At 47.0% G+C, this 18,998-nt stretch overlaps 1 protein-coding gene across 1 annotated transcript in view; it reads right to left on the bottom strand.

The window, feature by feature from the left end:
* LOC138449245 (zinc finger protein ZFP2-like) overlaps positions 1-18,998 on the bottom strand; it is a 381,275-nt gene that overhangs the window by 324,431 nt on the left and 37,846 nt on the right. The window contains exon 2 of the mRNA XM_069604754.1: positions 17,610-17,736. Coding sequence (XP_069460855.1) covers positions 17,610-17,736 — 127 coding nt within the window. The remainder of the gene's footprint in view (positions 1-17,609; positions 17,737-18,998) is intronic.

The following is an 18,998-nucleotide window of genomic DNA, read 5'->3' as shown; positions in this document are numbered from 1 at the left end:
GGGACTGATCTCAATAAGAGGTTTCTACCATTGGAAATTAATACAATTTTATAGGAATGTTTTTATACCTCCTCAAAAAGTATATTGACTATGAATGCATTATCCATAAGACTATTAATCAAGAAACCATATGAAGTAACAAAAATAAAAAAAGCACTTTGGAAAGACACGAAGGAGGGAAGGGAATATCCAAGTTTTTGCTTGGATATCAAACGCCATGGTACTATCCCAAAATACCTATCAAGCCTACCAAACTCTTACTTGTGCTCACTGTTCTCGAAGTTTTGAATGAACGTTTTGCCTACTGGCGAAATTAATCAAATTAGGAACAAGGGTGTGCACATTTCAAATATTTGTAAGCATTGCAAAGATCCTATGACCATAAAAACACTTTTGCACTTGCTGATTGAATGTCTGGCCGTGAATAACTCAAAGTGTAATATCTTTGATATGTTTGTCCATCATATAGATTGGCTAAATACATAGAACTTCCGGCAGCGTTTAGTAGCCAGTAATGGGCTCTCGATATCATTCGCATTGATTAGATTCGTACATGCGATGAATTTAATCATGTTGAAATAAATATGGTCATGTAAGGATTCAGGAATTGTACGATCGGACTGAAAAAAAAGGTCTGACTCTACAAAAAGTCAGAAAAATGCTAACACCAAAGGTTCGAACACCAAAAGTTCGAACCTTTGGTGGTAGCATTGTAGGTAAGTATACCCAAAAAAATAAAAAAATAAAAAAGACTGCGGGGTTTGTGGGGGTGTCCCCCTCAAAACCCTGCTCACTATACTGTGTGGTAGTGAGCGGGGTGTTGCGGGTGACACCCCTGCAACACACCCGAAAAAAAAATAAAAAAATAAAATGGGGGCTGGGGAGTGTCCCCCGCAACACCCCGCTAACAATACCAGACAGTATAGTGAGCGGGGGAAATCCCTGCAACTCCCAAAAAAAAAAAAAAAGAAGAAAAGGTCCCTGCAGCACCGGTCCCGGATCACGGAAGTGAAAGGGAACTGGCGCTTCAGGGACTCAGCATGAAGAGAAGGTAAGTAGGGTATGTTTATGTTGGGGGTGTGGGTGGGAGTGTGTTTGGGGTGTGGGTATGTAGGGGATTTGAGCGTGTGTTCGCATGAGAAATGTACAACCCTTTTGTGGTTCGTACATTTCTCATGCAAACATTCCGGCCGTGCCAAAATCAGCCGCGGTCGGATCACATAGATCCAAGGATTCATGTGTTTGATATCCATGAAACCTTGATACTTTACTAATGAATTCTACCTTTATCTTTGTTTTTTATTAATTTTCAAATACTGTTCAAGTATGTTTTATTAGCAATAACATAAGGATTGTAATTTTTAAATGTAATATTATAACATCGTACGTAGTCTGAAGGGTTGATGAATGCTTCTATACATATCATGATAAATTTCTTGTTTGAATATTTAATATGTATGTTGTAATCAATTCTACCTTTATACAACTTGTGCGAAAAGTTTATTTTAAACTATATCACACGTGATAAAACATACAATTTAAAAAGAGACAATTAAAACCATGGCAAGCACAAGAGGGTTGACTTGAAATTAACGTAACTCTTATTGCAAGACTCTGCCAAATGCTCAGAATGGGCAATATGATTGCAATTGTACAGTGCATATGAATATACAATCCCAGCACAATCACAGTGCATAATTCAAGTTGCCCTACAGATCATGATGCCATGCACATAACCCTTGTTCTCTAGAGAGCCGCAAGTCCGAGACCACCGAGTCTGCCGTGGAAGCGGGTCCCAAAGTGGATAGGGCGCAATCAGCATCACCTGCCGCCTCTATTGCCAGCCGACAATCAAGATCCTCTTCAAAGAGTCATTTACCCCGGCTAAACTACGTGAGAAATCTGAGAAGCCGCGGACGAAGGAGCAGAAGTCCGAACAGCCCAAGCAGGCCCAAACCGACATAGGCTAAGACCCAGTCAGCGACTCTGTGGTCGATTGCTACTGCCATGACAGCTAGGGGTACTGATCCTACGAGGGTAGCTCCCATGGCTCAGAACGTATCCTTACCCCCGAGGCGTGACACCGCCGCAGTGACTTTAGCAAAGTCTGCAGGTAGGGCAGAAGGGGGGAACCGGTTCAGGCCCCGGTTCAGGCCCGGTTCAAGACCCTCAGGGGGGAAGAAAGTTGGGTGGGGTGCAAGGAGGCCCCGAAACAGCCCTCCTAGGCCCTCGCCCAAACCATGCAGATCTCGTCCAAGGACGACAAAGACCAGAAGTCCCTACATACGGTCCACAAGGACATTGAAGAGGACGACGACGGCGCAGGGCCTAGTTTTCCTGTTCTGCCTTCTCAGCCGAGGGACATTTCCTTGGATATTCTGTCGACTCTACACACCTTGGTGTCAGAGATCCAGATGAGGATGCCTCCGGCTTCGGTACCTGTGGTCCCCCAGGTGCCCGATCAGCCTCCAGCGAATTAGAGGAAGCGTCATCCGACGCCCCCATTTCAATCTCCGCCACCACATCGGGTCCCTTCTCCCCCAGCAGAACCAGACACAGGGAGGGATAAAGCCACGACAATGGATGATGACGAGCACATCATCGCAGCAGACAGTGAATCTTCACATTTGGATGCTCCACATGGGGTGTCCCCACCAGATTAGGTGGGATCCTTCCACTCCATGATCTCCAGAGCCTTTGAGCTATTCCAACTGGTGCCCAAGGAAACCAAGAAGGAGGGCTTCTTGTACTAGAGGCACGCAGTCAAGAGGAAGACGATCATGGCAGTCCCCCTTTTGGACGATATTTGGTATGAGCGTCTGGACCTCATGAAGAACCCTTGCACGGTCGAGCCAAATGAGGTAGGCTGGAGAAGAAATATAGGGTGCCGGTCGCCGAACCCAAGTGCCTGAGGTCACAGCCATCACCGGATTCGGTGGTATCGGCAGCCGTGATGAAACAGTCGGCCAACCCATCCTCATCGTCTTCGGCCTCTCCGGACAGCGAGGGGAAAAGGATGGACGCCATGGGAAAGAAGGTGTTTTACAACGCGGCGTCCACTATCAAGACGGCCAACGCATTGGCGATCCTAGCCAGGTATGACAGGGAGTTGTGGTACAAGCTGGGTCCGATTCTGGAGTTCCTGCCCGACGATAAGAAGATGGAGGCAATCGCTCTCTTCCAAGAAGGGGAGGTGGCATCTGATCACGCCATTACAGTGGCATTGGACGTCGCCGACACAGGGTTCCATCAAATGGGGAACAGTGTCTGCCTTTGCCGCCAAGGTTGGATGAAAGCCACGAATTTCCATCAGGAGGTCCAGGCGAAGATGCTGGACATGCCCTTTGGCGAAGAGAATCTGTTTGGGAAGGTCGTCAACAAGTCCCTCCAGGCCATCAAGTGGATACGGAGATGGCCCATTCCCTTGGCACTCTCCAGCAGCACTACTCTTCTTTTCGCTCTGCCAGGGGAAAGTCGAGCAGGTCTTCCAAAGGTTTCTCAGCATCATAACGACAGCCTTCCAGATCCACAACCCAGGAAGCCTACATAGGCCGTTCCCAGGCCTACGGTAACAGAGGACAGCGCCACTGTCGCCCGCAGGACAGGACGCCGCTGCTGAAACCAGCCTGAACCGGCCGGGAGGTCAGGCCCCCACTCGTGCACCCCGGTGGGAGGCCAGCTGATATGGTTTGTCAGCGAGTGGAGAAAGATCACCACCGACAGATGGGTGCTGGACGCTCTCGCACAAGGACACACCCTGGAGTATCAACACAGGTGTCTGCGGATCCCTCCGGTTACCCCTCCGGAGCAGCACATACCTCAGCTCCTGGAAGAGGTAAAGGCCATGCTGCGGAAAGGGGCGATAGAGCTAGTTCCCCAATGGCTCTGGGGCTCCGGAGCCTATTCCAGATAATTTCTGGTCAGAAAGAAGACAGGGGGCTGGAAGCCCATCCTAGACCTGCGGCGTCAGAACAAATACCTAAAGTCATACAAATTCAGGATGGTCACGTTGCAACATGTGCTCGGAAAACTGGAAAGGGGAGACTTCTTGATGTCATTAGACCTGGAGGACACCTACTTCCACGTCCCCATTCACAAGAAACATCAAATTTTTCTATGTTTCGTAGTGCAGGGACTGCACTACCAGTTCAACGCCCTTCCTTTTTGCTTGAAGTCGGCCCCCAGAGTGTTCACAAAATGCCTGTCACCAGTGGGGGCCCATTTATGTCTACAGGGCATACATGTACACCCCTACCTGGACGACTGGCTGATTCACACCCGCTCATGGGAGCTGGCGGACAGACACACAGAGGCGACCGTCAGGTTACTAATGGATCTGGGATTCTCTGTCAACTATTCCAAGTCCTGCTTAATGCCATCACAGAACACGCTGTTCCTAGGTGCCAGAATCAATACAATGTCTTGCCTGGCGTCACCCTCGGAGGAGAGGATAGCATCCATTCTATGGAAGGTGCCACGGTGCGGGCCATCAAGTCGTTACTGGCCATGATTTCGTCCTGCATCTACCTCATCCGTCTCTGAGATTGCAAATGAACCCCTTCAGAAATTCCTTGACTCCTGCTTGTTAGAGGTTTCCGGAAGCTTCATGAACAAGATCTCGCTCAACAACGAGTTCCGTCGGGCGATAGTATGGTGGTGCGTTCGCTCCAACATCACCCAGGGCACGGATTTCAAAGCCCGCCATACCAGGGACGGTCACCACTGGAAGGCTGGGGAGTGCACACCGGACGTCTGCATACAAGAGGCCTCTGGCTGCCACAGGAGAAGGATCTTCTTAACATCCTGGAGCCATGGCCAGTGTTCAAGTCGTTCCTACCATCTCTAAAAGGCAAGGTGGTGAGGATCTTCATGGATAACACCACCACCATTGTTCTACATCAGGAAGCAGCGGGGCACTCGATCCCCGTGCTCTCCAAAGAAGCACAGGACTTGTGGTGCTGGGCCGTCGGAGAGGGGATGTTCCTCCGTCCTCTCCACCTGGCGTGAGTCAAGAACACCATTGCGGACTCGCTCAGCAGGGAACTGCGCTCCTGCCACGCGTGGGAGCTTCGTCAGGATCAGGTGGACCGCCTATTCATCAAATGGGGCATGCCCCAGATCGATCTATTTGAGACTACTGCAAACTCCAAGTGCCAGATATTTGCCAGCAGATTCCACCAGCCGAGAAGCCTGAGGGACATGTTCTCCTTCCCGTGGGAAGGGCTGTTTCTCTATAAGTTTCCTCCATTCCCGCTCCTGCTATGAGTCATCAACACACTCAGACAGTGTCCATGCAAGATGATACTCATCGCCCCGGCGTGGCCGAGGCAGATTTGGTATACAAACATTCTCAGACTGTCAGCGTCGCCTCCGGTCAAGTTACCAGTGGTTCTGGATCTTCTCACCGGAGAAGGAGGCGCAATCCTTCATCACGACCCAGGATTGCTGAGGGTTTGGGTCCTGCAGCCCTAGAGTGCATTGTCGACCTTGCAGTGCTACGGTCACAAGTGGAAGCATTTTGCTACGTGGTGCCGGTCTCCCAAGATTACCCCTCTAAGGGTCAAGGCCCCACAGGTCCAACAATACTTGCTATCCTTGGCCAAGGCCGGACTGGCGCATGCATCTATCAAGGTACAGCTATCTCCCACTACACCAGGTCTCCAGGAAGATCGTCACTTTGATCCCACCGACTTGTCAAGGAATTTCCGGCGTGGGAACTGAACGTGGTTCTGACAAGGCTCATGGGGGCCCCCTTTGAGCCTATGCATGAGGCCCCTCTCAAGTTCCTCTCGTGGAAAACTGATTTCCGTGTGGCCATCACCTCTGCCAGAAGGGTAGGTGAGATCCAAGCCTTATCCTGCAAGTAACCATACCTGACTTTCCTTCATGCCAAAGGTTCCGTCAGAATTCCACTTCAACGAGCCTTTGGTGTTAGCTGTTTTTTCCCCAAAACCTTTGTCACCGGCGGAAAAGGGCCTTGCTCTGGCTGGACGTTGCCCTTGCCCTGAAGTTCTACTTGACACGCGCAAAGAGTTTTTGGAAGACCTCACACCTGTTTGTGAGCTTTGGTCCTGTGAACCATGGGAAAGCCTTGTCCAAGGCTTCCATTTTAAGGTGCCTTTCTATGGCTGCATCATGCGCTGTCATCGGTTGGCATACCGACCGCTGCCCGGCCATACGAGAGCCCACTCCACCAGAGCGATCGCTGAAATGACGGCGTTCCTGTCTGGTGTGCCACTGCTGGACATCTGCACTGCTGCTACGTGGACGTCCACATACACCTTCACAAAGTTCTACTGCGTCGACAGGGATTCCAGGGAGGAGTCCAGAGTCGGCCAAGCAGTGCTACGCAACCTGTTCGCTTGAGGTGAGCCTGTTGCGGAGGTAAGAATTCATTGCTTCCGTTCAGCCTTGCCACCTCCCGAGGTTGTTTAATGTAATACTACTATGCATTTGTTATTCATGAGCATGTGAATCCATGCTGGAGAAAGTTTAATCTACTTACCTGTAACTATTGTATTCCAGCATGGGTCTGGCATGGGTTCACATGTGTAACCCTCTGTCCACTCTTTGGCTCTTCTTGGCATACTGCCAATTTACGTACTTACCAAATCTGAAGATGGCTGCCAGAGGAGGGGCTTAGGGAGAGGACTGTCATTGGGTGGGGGTAGTATGACCCAGAGGACAGTGATTAGTTTAGAGGAGAAATACAGTTTTTAAGTGAAAGTGAAACTGTTCTTTCTTTTACCAAGAATTCCCTGCCTGACGACAGGGAATATTCATGAGCATGTGAATCCATGCCAGACCCATGCTGGAGAAAAACAGTTACAGATATGTAACTTAAACCTTTTCTCTCTGAAAACCTAGCAACCACATTCATCTTCCACTCGCTCACTACTACCTACCACACCCCATCAAACAAACCTGCAGGCATGTGCACCCGGCACCACTCCACGCAGCAGATGTCTCAGACCTAGCACTACACACAATCTAGATACAATCTTGACGTGGGCCACAAAAGGGCCAGTTCCAAGAATCCCACAGCAATAAAGGAGACAGAGCCCGAGCTGATGAGTAAAACAAGTTTCTTATTAGACAGAAAATAAACACCATATACTGAATGATCAGCTGAGATTCAGGGAAGCGCAGGATGACAAGTGCAGCAGTTGTCAAACAGAACTCTAAGGTGTTGACCCCAGAGGACATCTTATATAAGCATGTCATAAGCATACCACTCATATGTTCTGGTAATTTCATAGTAGTAGGTGGTACTTTCCATCACGTTGCATACATTATGCAATAACTAAAAGAAGCCGTCTTGTGATGAAGCCTTGCGGTTACATGAACTTGAATACATTCTGTTGTAATACAGATAGGCAGTTTATGCGAAAACAACTGTTATAATCCATATATTGTGATAAAAACAGAATTTACAGAAAGCAGTCAAAGAAAGGGTGTGACGTGTCCTCTTGCTGGGCCTCAGCTTAGTGTGTCAAGGCAGGGCCAAGAACCGTCAATAGGATTGGTGCAGAGTGAGGCTCCAGGCTGAGCAAAAATGGAGTAGCCAGGGCCTATGTCTGTAAGGGAGATTATTATAGTGCAATAATTCTGGTACATCAATCTTTATCGCAAAGACATGGCTCACTTTACCTCTACATACAGCATTGAAAACATCAGTCACATGGGCAAGAACGAAGAACGCCTTACAGTAATTCACATAACTACATGAAGCTGTGCTCTCACAGAACCTACAACTCAAAATATTTCCCAACAAGCAAAAAATAAGCTAGATCCTAACATTGGCAAAATGAAGGAGAAAGCAGTATGCCTCCAATCCATGAGAAGGTAATCAAAATGACCTGCTGTGGGACTACCAATATGATGCAGCTACTGTACAATAATTCATGACAGATTACATTGGTAGTCCCATACATGAAACTACCAATATGAGGCAGCTGCAATACAAATAGTCAACAATGCCCTATACATCCTAAACAAGTGAGATTCCTGACTAGTGGTCATGCACAAGTTCTCTGCAGACTTCAACACTGTCGACCACAAACCATTCATCACCATACATGCCAGAGGCATGGGATTCAATGACAGAACAAGACAATGGTTTAACTCTTACCTCACTAATAGACACCAGCTCATTGAAATGTGTATAGGCGGGCCTCCCATTAACCTACAGAATCCGACAATGATCCATTCTCTCCCCAGCAATCTTTGCTCTGTACATGGAGTAATTAAAGGGTTTTGCTTTGAGAGCTTGCTATCAAAATCCATCAACATAAAGATGACACACAACTGTACTGAAGGGGTCAGCAATGGCAACTATCTCCACCAACGGAAGCGCAGACTTGCCAGCATTCTGTCCTGGATGTAGAGTGCCTATCTAAATTTGAACCCAACAAAACAAAATTCACCATTCAAGGTAACTCCTCTGAGCAAATTATGGTTTAGGATCGCCTAATCCAATCAGAACTTGTCCGTTTTGCTCATGACTAACTCCCTGGGTGAAATCTCTGAGGCACATCATGGACAGGGACCTCTTTACCAAGAAAACAAAGACAGGCTGGTTTCAACTCTCCCTAATCTGCAAATGTAAGCCATTCAGAAGTACTGTCCAAGCCTTAGTACTGTCCTACCTTGACATAGGACAATAAATCCTGCATGATGCCCCATCCTCTACTCTGGCACCCCTCCAGGGTGCCCAACATGCAGAAACAGACTTTTCGCCAAACTGTGATTTAGGATGAAGTAGATTTTTCTTAAAATGGAAGTTGTGTTGTATTGTACTGTAGTCGTCATTTATATAGCGCCCCATTTCCCCATGTGCATGGCCTCAATGCGCTTAGTGGTTGGAACGCCCTCGGGACCGAAGTCCTTGTATGGGAAAATTCAAAGAGTTTACTTTAAGATGTGTGTGTACATTCTGACGGGCTAAGACTTAGGGGGGCTGGCTGGGCCCTAGTATGCAACCCAGAGGTCAGGCACGTGGATGGTGCTGTCTGCAGTTTAAGATAGAGTGCTAGTGCAGGAGAATCAATGTGTGCCCAGCTAGACCGGCCTTTTATGTAGGTTGTTGCAGTTTACTAATGGCAGGTGTGTTGAGGCCCGTCAGGGGTTTCAGTGTCGACGGCTATGCGAGCTGCAAGACCGGATTTGACATAGTTGTAGCTGCATTCTAGAGTGCATAGACGGGGAGCCATGCTTGCGGCATGTGTCCACAGACATGGTGCGATTTATACATACCTTAAACTCAGACGGATTGTATCTTCAGTGTCGTTTTCTTAGGTCTCTCAGGGTGGCAGACTAGTTGTTCAAGTGAATTTTCTGGTGGGGTTAGTATACTACCTTTGTAAGGATCTGGCTGGTGACATTATTTTTAGTGAAACAGTTAAATACATTAAATAGACCTTGCCTCCTATGGCCTAAGACCAATGTTGTTTGGCTTGGCTGGGGACAAGACTTGACTTTCTCGTTGATGGAGAACCCCAGGCTGAAAAGAAGGTCTATAGTCTTCTCCAGACACTCCTGGTCTGAGTCCCCAGTTCTGAGCCAGTCGTTGAGATAAGGGTACACCAGAACAGATTGTCTGTGCAGGTGAGCTGCCGCTACTGCCAGTACCTTGGTAAACACCCTCTGTGACGAGTTTGATAGCTCTCTTTTGCTGCAGGTTCTGTACTTCCTCCAGGAGGATGAGGAGATGTTCCGGAGACAGTCTTCTGTTCTTTGGTGAGTTGTAGCGAGGAGGATGAAGAAATTAGATACAATAACTTTTGCTCACGGTCTTGAGCACCCACTGAGCTGAGGTTATTCCCTCCCATGCATGGGTGCAGCATGTTAATCGTCCTCCTGCTGGGGAGCAATGGGAGGGCAGGATACCTGAATCATAGAGTAATTTGTTGGCAGGGGCAGAGAAGCCTCTGGCTGCTGCATTTCTTCCCCTACCTTTGCCCCACCGAAATCTCCCTTGTTGAGAGGTTTGATGGGTGCTGGATGTTCCTTGGCCAGAATACCAGGATGATCCCCCTGTACCATAGGCACCCTGAGCTGTTCAGGGAAAGGACTGACTTGAAATAACCGGCAGGTATTGAAGACGCCACGTTGTACATATGGTCTGGTAGAGATCTGATGAAGAGATTTCAATGTCTCGTGCTCCTTCCCAGTCTCAAGGGCGTCGTCCAACGCCTTCCTCAGGAGAGCGGAGTCCTCAATAGGTTTGTTAACGAGCGAGGCCTGTGTCTCAGGCTTAAACCTGGAGTTTTTTTTTTACCAACTTTATTTATTTTGTTTTTTCAAAAGTATAAATACAAACATGTAAAATATACCCTCCGCCTAACAATCCCAACATAACATTGGATACAGTGTTTCAACAATTTGAGTTAAACCTGGAGTTTTTAAGCCATGCATGGCGTTTTAAGAGAGTGCCTCCAGACAACACCCTACTCGCAGTCTCTGCAGCATCAAGTGTGTTTTTCAAGATGTTCCGTGTAACTTGATGGCCCTCCTACACCACCGCAAGTAGCTGCGACCTTGTAGGTTCAGGCACATTTTGCAAACTCTCTTGTACCGATCCCCATGGAACTTCACCAAAGCTAGCAAGGAGAGTGGTATTGTTAGCGATGCGGGTACTGTAGGTTGCAGAAGAAGTGATCCTTTTGCCCAGGGCATTGTAGAATGATCCTGTACTGTGTGAGCCTCTCACCTCGTTCTAGTGACAAAAGTAGGTGGTATCTGAAAATTTTGTATAAACTTATTAAAAGTGAATTCTGTTTCAGATGTGATGCCTACCTAATGCCCTCCATTGACACATTCATTGAGCAAATAGGTCAGTCCAAATATACAAAAGGGTATTGGCAGGAGGCACACTCTATCTTAAAAACAAAAGAAAGATCTCCTTTGCCACTACCCAAGGCCTTTTTCTGTCAATTAACGACCAATGTTCTACATGGGGGGACCAGCATCTTTCCAACATCTGAGAGAAAACATGCAGGGATATACTGTTATCGCCCACATTCTGACATATGACTATCATATGAGTCACTCATGACTGATATGTCCAGCTCTAGAGATACTGGTTTCACTGCCAAACCAACAAAGTGTATGCTCACCTATGACATATTTGTGGTGCAATGTGAAGAATGGCATAATACAACCTCAAATTACTGATGCACTGGCCATACACAGAACATTTTTAACACACATGAACACTTCTTGGGGTCCACTTTTTCAGCGTGGAGACCGATTGTTGTTCTGATACAATTTAATGGGTGACCGCAAAGAACAATTTTCACAAAGGACTCCTCATAGTGTATGTGAGCTTCTGTCCTTAGGCGTGGGGTGTATGGATCTGCTACCCATTTAGGGGTTAGGGGTTGTGTGTTTCAGAGGAGCTTGGGGCCACATTTCAGTGAGGAACTGTTTGCATGGGTCGTTGGACCTTTTTTATTTTATTGACCTTCGTAAGGAGTGCGTGGTCCCCGAGTCATAAGTCACTTGGTGATTGTTAAAGAAACAGAATTTTTTTTAAAAACAAGGAACTTCTTCCACAACACAATGTTGTATGGTCTAGTTCACCGGGTATCCCTGGTTGGTTTCTTGGGATATCCTTGGTTAAAAGGTGGTCGACCGGTTTCGATGATTGCTAGTTATCATCTTCTTCAGGACCGTGATTTTTGTAATTGTCTCGGTGAGATCAAGGGTTGAGGGGGATCGAGGAGGCCATCATTCCATCTACCTACGAGAAAGAAAACCATAATAGGTTTTAGATCTGGAGGTCACTGCAAGTCTCCTCTGTCTAATTCAAGAGTGGTTTCTAGTTATTTATTGAACAAACTAAGTTAATTAACATTAGGAATATCTGAACAGTCCGATTATGGCCACTAGAGAGTATTTTGGCATTCACTGCTTTTTATTACCTTATTACAGTTCTGGCGTTTGGATGCTGTCAGCCGGGTTTCTGATATATGTGGCTGTGGTAGTGTGTCTCTAAGATCCTGTAAGACACCAAAGGGGAATGTGTCAGGACATGCCCACTTAGAGCTCTGTTATATTGTATTCAGATGCCGCTCGGAATATTTCTGCTATATGGCGTGCGTGTGCCGAGGAGAATCTAAGTTTGACACCATACTCGGTCTTGCGCACTCTCTTTTGTTAAAGATAGCAGCCCTGCAGCGGGTCGCCAACGGTCGGAGCACTGGTGTGTGCCCGACTGCCCGTCCCGTAACTGTTTTGTTACTACGAGTTGGCCCGATAAGACATGTGGCAGTCACGATCGCGTGCGCGGCGGCCGGAGTGGCTTGCCACAGCTCACGATCGTGCGGGGGGTTGGGGAGATAAAGCGCATCGTTCAGGGCGCATGATTGTAAATGCAGGGACGCCACTCACTGTGTATCTTGAGTGGCTTCTGCTTGCATCTAGCCGGGGAACGCCAAGGCTGTTGCTCTGTGTTTAGCAACGGTTGCCCAGCAACGAGGACACTTTTCAGTGGTCCGTCGTTGCTGTTGATGGCCCTCGTTTTTGGGTGGCCATTTGGAAGTGTCTAGGGTCCCATGCAATTGATATGGGCGCTATATAGTATGATCTTATTTTGAGGCTACTAAGTTCAATGCACGAGAGTTACTGAAGAGGTAAACGTGCATTGGTCCAGGTCTAGTCATTCTGTTAGTTCCAGTTATTCAGTATGGCGAAAGTTCATACGTGCAGTTTGGTATTCTTTTAACACGATGTACAGGCCGTATCATAGAATCATATCAACAAGTTAATTATATATAATACACTTGTATGCGCCTTCTTCCATCGTAATTGGTGCTGTGCTGATTTCCATAGATTCTAAATTGTTCTAATTGCAAATAATTTTGATGGAGGTGATAACGCCAGATTGCATCTATGTGGGGGGTCGTGTTTCACGGCACTTGCACCAAGTGACTTCGGAGACGAGGTTCCAGATGTGTAAGACATACACATTGTCCTTCTTAAGATGTTCCATCAGGCTTCATCTCTGGTGAACAGTGTTGTGGTGTATTGGATGTTCTTCATGCAATGTCTCTTAGCATCATGGTTATGTGTTAATTTTATTAGGGCCAGGTTATTCCATTGAATTTCCTCATTCAGTCCATTTTTTACTGTGTTGAGTCTATAAAATCCACAGTTGTTCTCGTTTGAGGAGCATTTGTCCAAAATCCCCGCCTCTTCTTGGTGGAATTAATTTTTCAAGAATAGTCCACATAAAATCGTCCTGTGTATGTCCTTTTTTGACAAAATGATTCACAAGAGGGGCCGTCAATTTTCTAGTTCGGATGCATGACTTATGTTCAATGAGTCTTTTTTTCACCTCCCTCGTCATGCCCACATACCAGAGGGTACATGGGCATGTGATGAGGTAGACTACCCCCTTTGATTTACAATTGGTGAAGCTTCTTTGTTGCGATGGTCTTACTTCTGGAGGTTTGTGCACACATGGAGCATCCCCCACACAGAGTTTGTCCCATTGGTTTATTTGCTCCCAAAATGGTGTTCTTCGCCTCATTGTTACCTTGTTCTTTTATGTTATGTACCAGGCCGTCTCTTAAGTTTCTGCGTCTTTTGATGGCAAAGGATGGTAAGGCCAAGGAGCTAGAACCTGTGTTCAGGATAGGCCAACGTTTTTTTATTTCTCTTTTGATGGCATTGAACATGGGGGAGTAACTCATTACTGCCGTTATTTCTTCTCTTTTCAGGTCTTTTGTGTGTTGTTGGAGCGTGATTTCCCTTGGTATATTTCTTGCCCGTTTACATGTATCGTTGATGATTCTTTTTGGGTAACCTCTTTTTTTCAGTTGTTTCTTGAGTGCCCTGGATTGTTCTTTAAAGTCTTCTAATCTCGTGCATGTTCTGCGGTACCGGAGAAATTGGCCGAAAGGGAGATTGTCCCTCAGGGCTTTTGGGTGGTAACTATTGTATTGCAATAGTGAGTTTCTGTCGGTGTCTTTTTTATAGACCCGTGCCAGTAGTTCATTTCCATGATTGGTAATCTGGAGGTCTAGGAAGTGTATCTCTGTCCTATTGGCCTCAATGGTGAATTTTAGATGGCCATTGCAGTTGTTCAGCCACTGATGGAATACTGTTAGTTCTTCTTTTGTCCCATGATATATCATGAGGACATCGTCAATATCTCTTTTCCACACCTTTATTTTATCCCGATGGGGGATTGTGTTTGCATTTAAAAATTCCTTTTTAAAATGTTCAACATAGAGATTTGCTAGTCTGGATGCAAAGGTTGCGCCCATTGTTGTTCCGGAGATCTGCTGGAAATATGTGTTGTCAAGAATGAAGAAGTTTCTGGTTAGAGCCATTTCAGCAAGTTCAGTGTTGAAACCTGCATGTCCTGGTGTTAGGCTTGGGTCGTTAATCAAGGTTCTTCTTACCATTTCTACTGTCTCCCGCTGGGGGATACTGGTATAGAAAGACTCAATATCCATTGTTACCAACCATTGGTTGGTTTTGTCAAATGTTAGGGTGGTTAGCAGATTTAGTATGGTGGTTGAGTCTTTCACATAGGATGTCATCTTGGGGATTCTATCACGTAGGAATCTGTCTACATATTGGGACAGGGGTTCCAGAATTGAATTGATGCCCGATACTATAGGCCTGCCAGGTATAGGTGTTACCCCTTATGTACCTTGGGTAATGCATAGAAGGTTGGTAATCTTGGATGTGCCGGTGTGAGGAAAGAGGCTTCTTTTTCATTGATGTACTCCTCGGTTAGTGCTTCTTCCACAATCGGTGTGATGAGTCTTCTCAGAGATGGAGTAGGGTCGCAAGGTAGGGCTCTATAGCTGGTCGGGTCTTGTACCAGGATGTTGACCATCTGCTGATAGTCGTGCAGGGCCATCAGGACCGTGGTTCCTCCCTTGTCTGCTGGCTTGATTATTATCATGTCATCGTTTGCCAATGTTTTGAGGGCCTCTGCTTCCGCTTTACTGTAGTTGTTATGCGTAAATTTGTGTTCTTTTTCCATTTCCTCCAGTTTTTTAAGGAGTGCTTGTTCAAAGGTGTTGCACTCGGAGGTATGATATGATATGGCATTTGTAACGCGCCTATACACAAGTGTTTCAAGGCGCGACGAGGCAGGGAGGAGGGAACAAGGGGAAGACAGACAACGATCCTACTAGGCCAGGTGTCATTCAGACCGCGCAAGTGCAGGGGTAGGGGGATGGGAAAAAGTGCAAGGGGAAGGGGAGGGGGGAAGTGCAGTACAAAGTAAGTAGAATAAAAATAAATAAATAGGGCCAGCTGGTGGCAAGTGCAAGGTAAGTGCAGACAAGAGCTGGGAAGGGGGGGGCTGTAGGGATACAGAGACAGTCCCGCAGTGCAGGGGTTGCCAGGGAGGCAGTGCAAGTGGAGAGTGGCTGGGCCCAGGACCGAGGTCGGTGAGAGTGGCCCAGTTGCAGATTCAGTGCAGTTTCAGTGAAGAATTTAGCAGGGAAGAGGGAGAGAGAAAGCAGAAGCAAAGAGGAAGGATTTGAGGTGCTTCCGGAACTGGAGATGGTTTTCCTCAAGTTTCAGGGAGGCAGGAAGGCTGTTCGAGAGGGAGGCCCCTGCCGCGGAGAGAGATCTACCCCCAGCTCGTTGCTTCGAGAAGCGGCTGACCCTGAGGGAGTTGGAGACGGATGAGCGAAGGGCTCGGGAAGGAAGATATTTAGGAAGAGAGAGTTGAAGGTATTTAGGCCCCATCCCCCAGAAGGCCTTGTGGACAATGCAGAGGGTTTTGAACGTAATCCTCGCAGCCACTGGGAGCCAATGCAGAGATTTCAGTCCTGGAGAGATACGGTCCCTGGGCTTGAGGCCAAGGACAAGTCTCGCAGTTCTGTTCTGGATGAGTTGCAGAGGGCGGAGAGTGGAGGCAGGCAGATTAAGATAGAGGCTGTTACAGTAGTCCAGCTTCGAGAGAACCAGGGCTCGGGAGACAGTGAGCTTCTGGGGGAAGGAGAGGAAGGGAAGAATACCTCTGAGGAGGTGCAGCTGGTAGTGTGACTTCTTAGAGACGTCAGATATATGAGGAGAGAAGGAGAGTGTGGAGTCGAAGATGACCCCAAGGTTTTTTGCCTTGCAGGTAGGCGCAGGAAGAGGGCCAAGAGAGGCTGGCCAGAGAGCTGCAGGGAAGGAGGGAGTGGGTGTGCCGATGAGTAGAATCTCAGTCTTACTGGCATTAAGGCAGAGGTCATTGGCGGCACACCATTCCTGGATAGCAGACAGACAGTCAAAGATGAGGGAAGGAGAGGAGGAGGCCGAGGGTAGCCTGCAAATGAGCTGGGTATCGTCCACATAGCACTGAAAGTTGGGGCAAAGAGCGGCGATGCGGTGGGCAAGGAGTGCCAGATACTGCTTGAACAGCCAGGGAGATAGATTATATCCCTGGGGAACACCACAGGTGGAGAAAAAGATGTCAGAGAGGAAGGACCCAAGTTGGACCTGGGAGGGTCGATTGGAAAGGAAAGAGGTCAGCCACGCCAGAGCCTGACCAGTGATACCCAGGTTATCACGGAGACGGTTGAGCAGGATGGCATGGTTGACATTGTCAAAGGCAGAAGAGAGATCGAGCAGAATGAGAACACACGGAGTGTTGGAGTCGAGGTTCAAGAGCAGGTCCTTGCAGGTGTTGCTTTCAGTAGGAGGGAAGAATTGTGAGGCTGCACGGAGGTCCGTGAATTTCCCCATATCTGTTTCTATGGTATCCTGAAAGAATTGTTTTAGTCTTATTTTTCTGATCAATTGTGTTATCTCGATTCTTGTTTGAAACGGGTCATATCGGCAAGTCGGTACAAAAGAGAGTCCTTTTTCCAGGACATTTCTTTCTGCTTCTGTAAGTACATGAGATGATAGACACATGACTAATGAAAGTTCGGTTGTTGGAATCCTTTTCCGTGACTGCGGGTTGTCATTGGGGAGAAGGGTTTACACAGAACATTACAAGGTCTGAAAAGAAGAATCCTCTTAGCATCTGATTAGTTAGTAGTGAACCTTACACCCCAGAGATACAAAGAGAGAGCAAAAGCTGACACAGGAGCGAAGGTTTGTCGATGAATGCCAGAAGCAAGAGGGAGAGACAAGATGGAGGAAAAGCATCCAAAGCCAACCCCTGACAGACTAAATCATTGCTGAAGTGAATCTGAAGAGTAACAATGCCTGCCTAAAACATGGAGTCAGAGTTGTGTGGTTGGCTAGCCAAGGGGGCCAGATGCCGCCACCCGCAGTGTGATGCTGAGCCTCTTGGCTGTATGAAGGAGAACCCCTTGCCATGACAGGGGTTGGGTAATTTCACATGTACAGCTCACAGGGCACTCGCTCTTTAATAAAGCATATACAAAGAGATTCAATGAACACTAACAGTGACAAACTATGCAGACTCTTTAACACAGGACCCAGTGTTATCAAAATATCCCTGTGGTAGAGAAATGCCCCCCGCAATTTGCACATTAGGGTAGCTCCCAGATATTGCAGCAAGTGTTGTCAGAATCTTCACAAACACAGACACCACAGCACCCGTTCCCCTGAAAAGCAGTCAATTATCCACGGATGTAAAATGTTAAACTGAAATATTGTCCAACATAGCGCAACCTTACCCAACAAAATGAAGGCTTGCTGTATTTCTTTCATCACATTCCTGTAAAGCTCCTTCTGCCATTCATGCAAAAGTTTCCACTCCTCTTCAGAGAAACAGGCAGCAACATTACAGAATGTAACCGGTACCTTGAAGAGCAAATTATAAACATTACACTCAGTGAGTGAATCTGTAAAGTAATTTCGATTACGAAGATCATGTGACTTAGCAATGTGACTTAAAAGAACACAGTCTAACACCATCATTTCTGCTTCTCACCTTTCCACTTACTCATTTATTTTCGAAATGACAGCCAGTGAATGTGCATAAGGACTACACAGCCAGTGAAGGTGGAGAGCATCAAGAAGAAAGACATCCAGGAGAGAGCTGAAGGCAAACCATGAGGAGAGAAAGGAGGCAGAGCGGATTGGAGAGAGTGACAAGGTGGTGATAAGAGGAAAAGGAGCAAGCACGCTGTCAGCTTAAATTGAGAATGCGTGGTGGCATGTGGCAGAGCAACAAGGGTGTGGAGGGAAGAGGTAGAGAGGAGGAGAGAAGAGGAGGTGCAGGAGAGTACCCCTTTGCAACAAGATTGTTGTGACTCACCGAGGAGGTAAAGGAGGACATGGTGTTGAGGAGTTGAGCAGAAAAGCTTAGCTAGTCAGCCACATGGTGGAAGCTTAGGTGTTCATCCATAATACCCAATCCTTACCTCTGTGTCACCCCATTCTACAGTACTGGCACACATAGTGCCTTGAGACTGTAGGAGAGTGGTCTCTTAAAGGAAGAAACAACTAGAAGCAGAGGGACTGAGGCACGTCAAAGTAGAGTTTTTTGGTCGCTTTTGCCAGGGTCCAGTCATCCGTAGTGGCTGAGTGCTGTGGAAAATATGTCGTCATAGATGTCAACAGTGATGTGGGTAGATTAGTGTTGAAGTTGTAAAGGTAATTATAGAGAAAGTTAGAATATATTAGTTTTCTTTATCAAGATAGTTTGGAGTGTAAAAAGGGGCTGAGAAAATGGAATGTAAATTGTATGTTATGTTGTGACACACTTTATGTAAATTCAAGGAAGATGTTATGATTGGCTCTAGCAACAGTGCTGGTACTTGTGGTAATTAAGTGTTATAGTCGCAATCCTGACACGAATGAACTGTTCCAACGCAGTATTTGCTTTTTCTGTTTTCACTGTATTGCACTGGAAAAGAAAGGTACACTGAATAATTAAGTTATTTGGGAGAAACATTGTGGTTGAACTGGGTTGGTCCAGCTAGAACTTGAGATCACCAAGGACTTAATGTTTTACCCTCTCGGGTGGCCCAAGGGTTAAGGGTGTCTGGTCTGAACATGCAGGGATTATTGTCAGCATTTAGAGACTCTGCCACTCATAAACTACAGATTGTGAATATTTG

The sequence above is a fragment of the Ambystoma mexicanum genome, chromosome 1p (assembly GCF_040938575.1).
Source record: "Ambystoma mexicanum isolate Mex_15411 chromosome 1p, UKY_AmexF1_1, whole genome shotgun sequence".
Taxonomy (NCBI): domain Eukaryota; kingdom Metazoa; phylum Chordata; class Amphibia; order Caudata; family Ambystomatidae; genus Ambystoma; species Ambystoma mexicanum.
This window is presented reverse-complemented; position numbering and strand designations above follow the sequence as displayed.